Here is a 9,466-nt window from a genome sequence, read left to right on the forward strand (position 1 = left end):
AAAGAAAAGCCATGGTATACTTTGTTAATGCTGTTGTTGTTTAACAGAACAGTATCCCGATTGAGGAAGTCTTTAGAATTTATGGGGCTGATTCTTCTACCAATTCTGGTACCATCAAGGTAAGGGTGACCTGGGATTGTCAATATAAGGGATTTTTAGAGAGAATTTATTTAGTGTATAAATGTATAATGTCGTATTTTCAGACATCAATTACGAAATAACAGTTTTGCATCAAAATGTACAAAACCAGACATAACCATTTCTTACCTGAATAACATGTTTATGAAATGCCTTTTATATGTAAAAGACCACGCAGTAATAACAAATGTGTCTCGTGTAAGGCTGAGAAGCGTCAGCAAAGAGGCAGCAAAGAGAGTACCAGGCTTGAGGGCCGAATTTTATTCTGCTGTGGTTCTGGGGTTTTTTTGAGACAGAGTCTCGCTCTGTCACCCAGGATGGAGTGTAGTGGCGTGGTCTCGGCTCACTGCAAGCTCTGCCTCCCGGGTTCACGCCATTCTCTTGCCTCAGCCTCCCGAGTAGCTGGGACTACAGGCGCCCATCACCACGCCCAGTTAATTTTTTGTATTTTTAGTAGAGACGGGCTTTCACCGCATTAGCCAGGATGGTCTCAATCTCCTAACCTCATGATCCACCCGCCTCAACCTCCCAAAGTATTGGGATTACAGGTGTGAGCCACCGCTCCCGGCCAACACTACTTTTATTAAAGACGGGTATCACTACTGGTCTCAAATTCCTGTGACCCAGTAATCCTCGAAATCCTGGCCTCAGCCTCCTAAGTAGCTGAACTACAGGTGTGAGCTCCACTGCCAGCTCCTCCCATGAAACTACTTTGAAATCATTAGCAGTAGAAGCAGCAATGACCTGGGAGTTCAGAAACCTGGGTTTAAGTTCTGACTCTACGACTATGAAACCCTAGATGCGTCCCTTTCCTCCTTTGGGCCTCCATATGACTTATCTTTAAAAAAAAAAAAAGGGTGTTCTGATTAATGTTTAAGACCACTTCCATTTTTGACACTTGTAAATGTATGAACATTAAGTAAACATTTAAATATGAACTGCTGTTTAGAGGTGAACTACTGATCCCTTCACCTTCAGATACCTCTAGAAGAGGGAAGAGGGAAGAGGAAAAGGAAGGTGGGGTGGTGAGGGCCATGCAGTGGGAGGGAGGAAGGGGGAGAACCAACACCCTCATGCCCAGGTCTTCTGCTCACACTGTGGCTTTCCCTGCCCCCACCTGGATTCAGAAGGGAGGGCAGGGCAGGGGCAGGGCTGGGCCACAGGAATGCCTGCCTCCCTTACTCTTTTACTGCAGATCATTGTGCAAGCACTGGGGTCATGTAGAGTTCAAGAGTCCACCAGGTCCACCTTAGGAGTCAAGTGTTTACATCAAAACCAACCTTCCTATCACCTTAATCCATATGTAACCTGACTGTAGTCCTGAGACTCAAATGCCCTTGATGATTGTGAAAATCAGAACTTTCTCTCTGATCCCTCTCGTTTCAACTCACTTCATTCATTCACTCATTCATTCATTCATTCATTCATCTGTTCATTCAGTATAATTGTAGGTGCAAGGGACACAGTGGTGAGCAAGTCAGACAAGATAACTTTTTAAGAACTTTTTTGTAGGCAGGGCGCAATGGTTCACGCCTGCAGCACTTTGGGAGGCCAAGGTGGGTGGATCACATGAGGTCAGGAGTTCGAGACTAGCCTGGCCAATATGGTGAAACCCCAACTCTACTAAAAATACAAAAAATTCGCCGGGTGTGATGGTGGTCGACTGTAATCCCAACTACCGGGGAGGCTGAGGCAGGAGAATCTCTTGAACCCAGAAGACGGAGGTTGTGGTGAGCTGAGATCACACCACTCCACTCCAGCCTGGGCAACAAGAGCAGAAACTCTGTCTCAAAAATAATAATAAAAAAAAATTTTAGGGATGGGGGTCTCCCTATGTTCCACAGGCTGGTCTTGAACTCCTGGGCTCAAGCAATCCTCCCACCTTGGCCTCTCCTAGTGCTGGGATTACAGGCATGCACCACCACACCCAGCCAAGATTACTTTTCCTATAGATCTTATATCCTATATTGGAGCTTACCTTGTCTGAGATATAAGCCACCCCAGGACTGACGCTTCTCAGAGATCAAGATGTTCTTGGTTTTCAAAGAAAGCCCATCTCTGTGTTCCTTGGATAGCCAAGCAAATCATACTGCTTCATTCCTGCTTGCCTTTTTCTGCAGCTTTCTCCCTTCTAGGCTGCCCTTTCTCCTTTTCCCCTAACCCTCAGCACATATACATGCAAGCGTGAGCCCCAAACCCTTCTGTTTCAGTCACTGTTTTCTCCCTGTCATCTTCTGGTAACTGGGAAAGGTCTAGAAAGGTATCAGCACATCTGACTGTTGGTCCCAACTCACATGGCCAAAAGACTAATATGGAAAATCACATCCTCGAGAGGATGGCACTGTGGACCCCTCCAGGCTTGGCTGAGTTATCATTCAAGAAGGTTTGCAAACATGGGTGTCTGAGTAGCTGAGATAAATCAGGTTCATTTAAAGTTGCTAGAAGGCCAGGCGTGGTAGCTCACGCCTGTCATCCCAGCACTTTAGGAGGCAGAGGTGGGTCGATCACCTGAGGTCAGGAGTTCGAGACCAGCCTGGCCAACATGGTGAAACTCTATCTCTACTAAAAACACAAAAAATTAGCGGGACGTGATGGTACATGTCTGTAATCCCAGCTATTTGGGAGGCTGAGGCAGGAGAATCGCTTGATCCTGGGAGGCAGAGGTTGCAGGGAGCCCAGATTGTGCCACTGCACTCTAGTCCGAGCAACAGAGCAAAACTCCATCTCATAAATAAATAAATAAATAAAGGTGCTAGAAGGGGAAGACAGACCATGTAGAGGTGGACCAACCAATCTCTACCTATCCATCTGATCACTCATTTATTCATTAAAGAGCCTTTGTTCAGCACCTTCTCTGTTCAGTGACACATAGTCCCCATTCTCACAATCGGTGACAATAACCAGCTCAGAACAGAAAGAGATAATATTGTCACAGAGGCTGACTTTTCTTTAAAGCCTTGTATTTGTTTTTTGTCTGAGTTTTTTTTTGTTTGTTTGCTTGTTCTTTTCTTGAGACAGAGTCTCCCTGTTGTTGCCCAGGCTGGAGTGCAATGGCGCAATCTTGGCTCACTGCAACCTACGCCTCCCGGGTTCAAGTGATTCTCTGCCTCAGCCTCCTGAGTAGCTGGGATTACAGGCATGCAGTACCACGCCTGGCTAATTTTGTATTTTTAGTAGAGATGGGGTTTCGCCATGTTAGTCAGGCTGTTCTCGAACTCCTGATCTCAGGTGATCCACCCGCCTCAACCTCCCAAAGTGCTGGGATTACAGGCGTGAGCTACTGCACCTGGCCGCTTGTATTTGTTTATTGCTATGTGATGTGAATGATGGCTCAATTTTATATATATATATATACACACACACACACACACATACTATATATACATACAAGTGTGTATATATATAATTGAGCCATTGATTACTATACTACGATATATGTATACATATCTGTATATATGTATACATGTGTGTATATGTATATATAATATACAGATATGTATACATACGTATATATACTATATGTATATGTAGTATATATAGAGAGATATGTTATCCGAGAGGCAGATTGTGTAATGTTAAGCACTAGGATTCCAAAGCCTGGCCTCCTGGGTTTGAATCCCAGCTCCACAGTTACAAGCAGAATAATTCTGGGCAAATGTTCTAACCTCTCTAATTCTCAATTTCATTTGTAAAAACAGGGACGCAAAGACAGGGTTGTTGTGGGAATGAAGTAAGCTGGAATCAGTGAAGCCCTTAGTGTTTGGCACATGGTAACCTCCAAATAATAGCTTTAATTAAAGTTCTGGTACTCAGGGAATGGAGGTCTGGGGCTGTCCTGTGCACTGTGGGATGTTTCACAGCATCCTTGGCCTCTACCCATTAGATGCAAGTAGCTTCTCACCAGTTGTGACAATTAAAAATGTCAGCCCAGTGCCATGGCTCATGCCTGTAATCCCAACACTTTGGGAGGCCGAGGCGGGTGTTATCACCTGAGGTCAGGCGTTCAAGACCAGCCTGGCCAACATGGTGAAACCCCGTCTCTACTAAAAATACAAAAATTAGCCGGGTGTGGTGGTGGGTGCCTGTAATCCCAGCTACTCAGGAGGCTGAGGCAGGAGAATTGCTTGAACCCAGGAGGCAGAGATTGCAGTGAGTGGAGATAGTGCCACTGCACTCCAGCTTGGGCAACAGAGGGAGACTCCGTCTCAAAAAAAAAAAAAAAAAAAGTCTCTACACGTTGCCAAATGTCCCCAGGGAGGCAAAATCACATGAGATTGAGAGCCACTGCTCTAAATGTTCAAAAATTAAATAGCTAATCAAGTATCCACGTGTATTATTAACACAATGTAAACTTTGCCTCTTTCAGACAATCAGTTATCACAGAGGGTGTAATTTGAGTTACCAATACGAGAGAATAAGAGCCTGAGGATCTGCCCCCTGAGCCTCACAGGCTCCCCACTTCCAGAACGCCAGTTCAGGCCTTACTCTTGGAGCTACACATCAGCTGCACGCAGGGACTTTTGCCACATCTTGAATTAGGAATTAGCAGAACCTCTCAATAGAAATGTAGCGTTTCAAAGACTGAACTGTAAGGCTATTTTAAGAATCTTTTGGAATTTAACATAATTTCAAAAAATGGTTTTAACTAGTAAGAGGAGTTAAAAAAAAAAAAAGGTATTGCCAGAGATTTTTCTTTAATTGCTACATATATCTGAATGATTCCTTCCGATAAAATGTCTCCTAAGCAACAGCTAAAATCCTTCCCAAGCAAAAGTTTAAAACTCTGTTGAATACTAATCAGATTATGTAGAATTTCCTGCAACTGGAATTGGCCACATGACACAATATGGGTACTGTGCTAGGCTTGATGACTTTCTCCGGGAGTATGTGCTGCCACCTGATGGTAGAAAGGCGTCATAGGCGCAGAATTGCTCACCAACTCTTAGCCTCAGGTTCTACCTCCTGAGAGGCAGTGGGTTTTTGCTGATAGGGAGCTTTTTTCTGCTGAGGATTCTGGACTCCTAGAAAAAATTCAACTAAAGGCCTTATGCAAGTGAGGGTCATTGACAACTAGCCCCGGATAAATATAAAATGTCTTACTCTTTTTTTTTTGAGACAGAGTCTCACTCTGTCACCCAGGCTGGAGTGCAGTGGTGCGATCTCGGCTCACTGCAACCTCCGTGCCCCCGGATTCAAGTGATTCTCCTGCCTCAGCCTCCTGAGTAGCTGGAATTACAGGTGCGCGCCACTGCGCACTGCTAATTTTTTTTAATTTTTAGTAGAGAGGTTTTGCCATGTTGTCAGGGCTGGTCTTGAACTCCTTACCTCACTCAAGTGATCCACCCCCCTTGACCTTCCAAAGAACTGGGATTACAGGCTGAGCCACCGCACCCAACCGTGTCTTATTCGATTTTAACCTGAAGAAAAGAAAACATAAATCTTCCTTCAACAAATTGAACACACATAAAAATATTCTTCAGCTCCATTTGATGGAGAAAGAGAGAGACAGAGAGAGTGGAAATGAGCACATCAGAGAGAGGAAACAGACAAACGCAGGTGGTCAGACAGCACTAGAACCTCTGGTTTCCTTCTTTCTTCATGAAGCCAGACCCCAGCGTCTGACTGGCTATCATTTGAGTCCATCTGACTGGCTATCATTCGAGTCCATCCTAACTGACATCCAAGTCCAGAGCATGTCACAGGCAAACAGACTGATGCCCAGTCCCAGCTTTGTCACTTGCTAGCTGTAAGTCTTCAGGTAAGTTATTTCTCTCCGATTCCCAGTTTCCCCATATGTAAATAGGCATGTCTAAACAGGCATGATTACACTTCCCCAAACACACCTGATCACTGTGAGGACTCATCGAGATCGCACGTATCGAGCACACGACGGTGGCACCAGGGGACCTTCCATTTTAGTGCTGCTATTTCCAAGTTCACCCCCACTCGGATGGCCAGCCTCCTTCCTCCTGACAGCAGCCTGGTCCCTTCGTGATAGGCCTGGCTTCCACTCTCTCACACTTACTCCAGTAATTTGCCAAGCATCTTCTCTTTTTGGAGGATGCTGACTCAGACTGAATTGTGCAGAAATTTTAAAATGTTTTCATGATAAGGGGAGGGACCTATGTTTTAAATAAAAGTTCAATATTGACAGACCTTAATCATGAGGAATTGGCCGGGTGCAGTACCTGTAATCCCAGCCCTTTAAGAGGCTGAGGCAGGAGAATCACTTGAGCCCAGGAGTTTGAGACCAACCTAGGCAATGTGGCAAAAACCTGTCTCTACCAAAAAATACAAAACTTTGCTAGGTGTGGTGTTGTGTGTCTACAGTCCCTGCTTCTTGGGAGGTTGAGATGGGAGGATCATTTGAGCCTGGGATGTGAAGGCTGCCGGGAGCCAAGATCTCGCCACTTCACTCTAGCCTGGGTGACAGGGTGAGACCCTGTCTCAAAAATAATAATAATAGTAAACGAGGGATTAAAAACACACTTTCAATATTAATTGTGTCCAAATGAACACTTAACAATTTACATTTAAAGGACAAAGACCAAGCAAACCAACAAATCCAAGTGTGTAAAATGGAACAGTATCAACAGCTTTAAAGCTCTCTGCATACCCTCTGCTGTCTCATACCCTTCCTTTCGCCCTAGGTTACCATTATTTTGAATTATATGTTGATTACTATATTTTACTTCTTTATAGTTTTACCATATATGCATCTCTAATCTATATATTGTTTAAGTTTGCACATTTTTTGAGTTTTTATAAATAGAATATTAGCAAATGTGTCATTTAATGGTTTTCTTTTTTCATTCAACATTATGTTTGAGAAACTTACTAACACTGCTGCACACAGCTAACATAGCTATAGTGTCTTTTCACTACATATAGTATTCCACTCTAGGAATATACCACAATGTTGTTATCTATTTTTCCATTTCAGGCACTTGAGTTTTGTTTGGTTTTGAGATGAAGTTTTACTCTTGTTGCCCAGGCTAGAGTGCGGTGACGCAGTCTCGGCTCACTGCAACCTCTGCCTCCTGGGTTCAAGCAATCTGCCTCATCTTCCTGAGTAGCTAGGATTATAGGCATCCGCCACCCCACTCACTTAATTTTTTTGTATTTTTAGTGGAGACGGGGTTTTGCCATGTTGGACAGGCTGGTCTTGAACTCCTGACCTCAGATGATTCACCCGCCTCAGCCTCCCAAAGAGCTGGGATTACAGGCATGACCTACCACGCCTGGCCGAGTTATTTCTTGCAAAAGCAAAAAGCGTTGCACAGCAAGAGTTTCTGTGTGGTATATGCCTAGGAATGAAATTGCTAAGCCGTGGGTATAATAAGCATCTTCAACTCTCTACATAAAGCTAAATTGCTTTCCAAAATGGTTGTGCCAATTCCTATTTCTACCAGCAATGCAGGTTATCCACATTGGCTTTTTCAGTTTTGTCAGTCTGTTAAGTGTATTATGGTATTTCACTGTGGTTTAAATTTGCATTCCCCTGATTACCAATGGACAACTATTCACGTGTTTCTTCTTCTGTAAAGTGCCTGTTAAAGACTTCTGGCCAGATGAGTGAACCAACATTTCTGCATTAGGTGGGCAGGGGGAGCTCTGCCAGCAAGGGAGAGTGGGAATTGGAGAACATCAGGAGACATTTCTCAGAAGCGGTGATATTTGAGTTACATGGTAAAAGAGAGGTAGGTGCCTCTAGGCAGAAAAGGAGGAAATGGCTATAAAGGGAACTATGTGAAGAGTATCTGTGCGTGACAGGGCATTCTAGGCAATGGGAACCAAGTACAGGAACAAAAGGCCATGTGTGCAAGTTCACGTTCATATGCTTCGCACTGGACTGTGAGTACTGTCCATTGGACAGTACTCAAGAATTGGACTCAAGGATGCAGAGTTGATTAAACAGGCCAAATGCTGTAACTAGCAGGTGTTCATGCCACAAAGGATGGACAGATTTTAAAAGTAGGACTGTTTTCCTTTCAGGTTCCCCGAGTTTCATCTCTCCGCCTCTCCTTGCACCCTTCTGCCATGTTAACAGCACCCAAAGCAGCAGAATACGCCTGCAAACAGAGTAAGCCTGGTTACTTTCATCTGCTTAGAGGAATGTAAGTAAAACTACATTAGGAAATTAGGAAATAGCCTCACCAGGTAAGGTCAAAATTGTAATGGGAATTAGCTTTCTGTGTCTGGTTGAATTTGAAAGAACCAGGGGCTCTTAGGGCTTGATTTCCCTCCATTACTGAAACCAAGGAAGTCTTATTTCTCAGATGCTTTGGTAATGGGAGCAAAGCACTCCAGAAGCAAAGGATCTAAAACTGTGGGCGGGCTGGACAGGGTAGCTCACACTGGTAATCCCAGTGTTTGGGAGGCTGGGCTGGAAGGATCTCTTGTGTGCCCAGAAGTTTGAGACCAGCTTGGGAAACTTAGTGAAACTTCATCCCTACAAAAATAAACCGGGCACAGTGGCTCATGCCTGTGATCCTGTAATCCCAGCACTTTGGGAGGCCGAGGTGAGCGGATCACCTGAGGGTAGGAGTTTGAGACCAGCCTGGCCAACAGGTGAAACCCCATCTCTACTAAAAATACAAAAATTAGCTGGGCGTGGTGACAGGCACCTGTAATCCCAGCTACTCTGGAGGCTGAGGCGAGATAATCTCTTGAACCTGGGAGGCAGAGGTTGCAGTGAGCTGAGATTGTGCCATTGCACTCCAGCCTGGGCAACAAGAATGAAACTCCATCTCAAAAATAAATAAATAAATAAATAAAATAGCTGGCCATGGTGGCACGCTCCTCTAGTCTCACCTACTCAGGAGGCTGAAGTGGGAGGGTTGTTAGAGCCCAGGAGGTGGAGGCTGCAATGAATCATGATGGAACCACTGCACTCCAGCCCGGGCGGCACAGCGAGACCTTATCTCAAAAATAATTAATTAATGAAATTAAGTTAAATGAAACTGTGGACGTACACTTTTTAAAAAAAAGTTTTATATACAGATATGGTTACTCCATCTGTCTGTAGGTGTCAAGTCAAGAAAGGGAACAACAAATAAAAATGCCACCAGCAGCTCTACAAAGGAAGCAAATGCCACGGAATGGAAATCATCACAAAGGTTTTCAGACACACAGCCAAAGAACAAAGTAGGTATGAAATTGTAAATTGGACCAAACTGATACCAGCTATTTTGGGAGTACTTTCCTGATAGCGTGGTTAAAAGTTTAGCCTTTGGGCCGGGCGCGGTGGCTCAAGCCTGTAATCCCAGCACTTTGGGAGGCTGAGACGGGCGGATCACGAGGTCAGGAGATCGAGACCATCCTGGCT

The 9,466-nt window shown here is 44.5% G+C and overlaps 1 protein-coding gene across 1 annotated transcript in view; it reads left to right on the forward strand.

The window, feature by feature from the left end:
• The window catches only part of LOC105517345 (chromosome unknown open reading frame, human C2orf80), a 25,723-nt gene that overhangs the window by 10,056 nt on the left and 6,201 nt on the right, over positions 1–9,466 (forward strand). The window contains exons 7-9 of the mRNA XM_011949832.1: positions 48–119; positions 8,134–8,221; positions 9,167–9,285. Coding sequence (XP_011805222.1) covers positions 48–119; positions 8,134–8,221; positions 9,167–9,285 — 279 coding nt within the window. The remainder of the gene's footprint in view (positions 1–47; positions 120–8,133; positions 8,222–9,166; positions 9,286–9,466) is intronic.

The sequence above is a fragment of the Colobus angolensis genome, unplaced genomic scaffold (genome assembly GCF_000951035.1).
Source record: "Colobus angolensis palliatus isolate OR3802 unplaced genomic scaffold, Cang.pa_1.0 Scaffold30, whole genome shotgun sequence".
NCBI lineage: Eukaryota > Metazoa > Chordata > Mammalia > Primates > Cercopithecidae > Colobus > Colobus angolensis.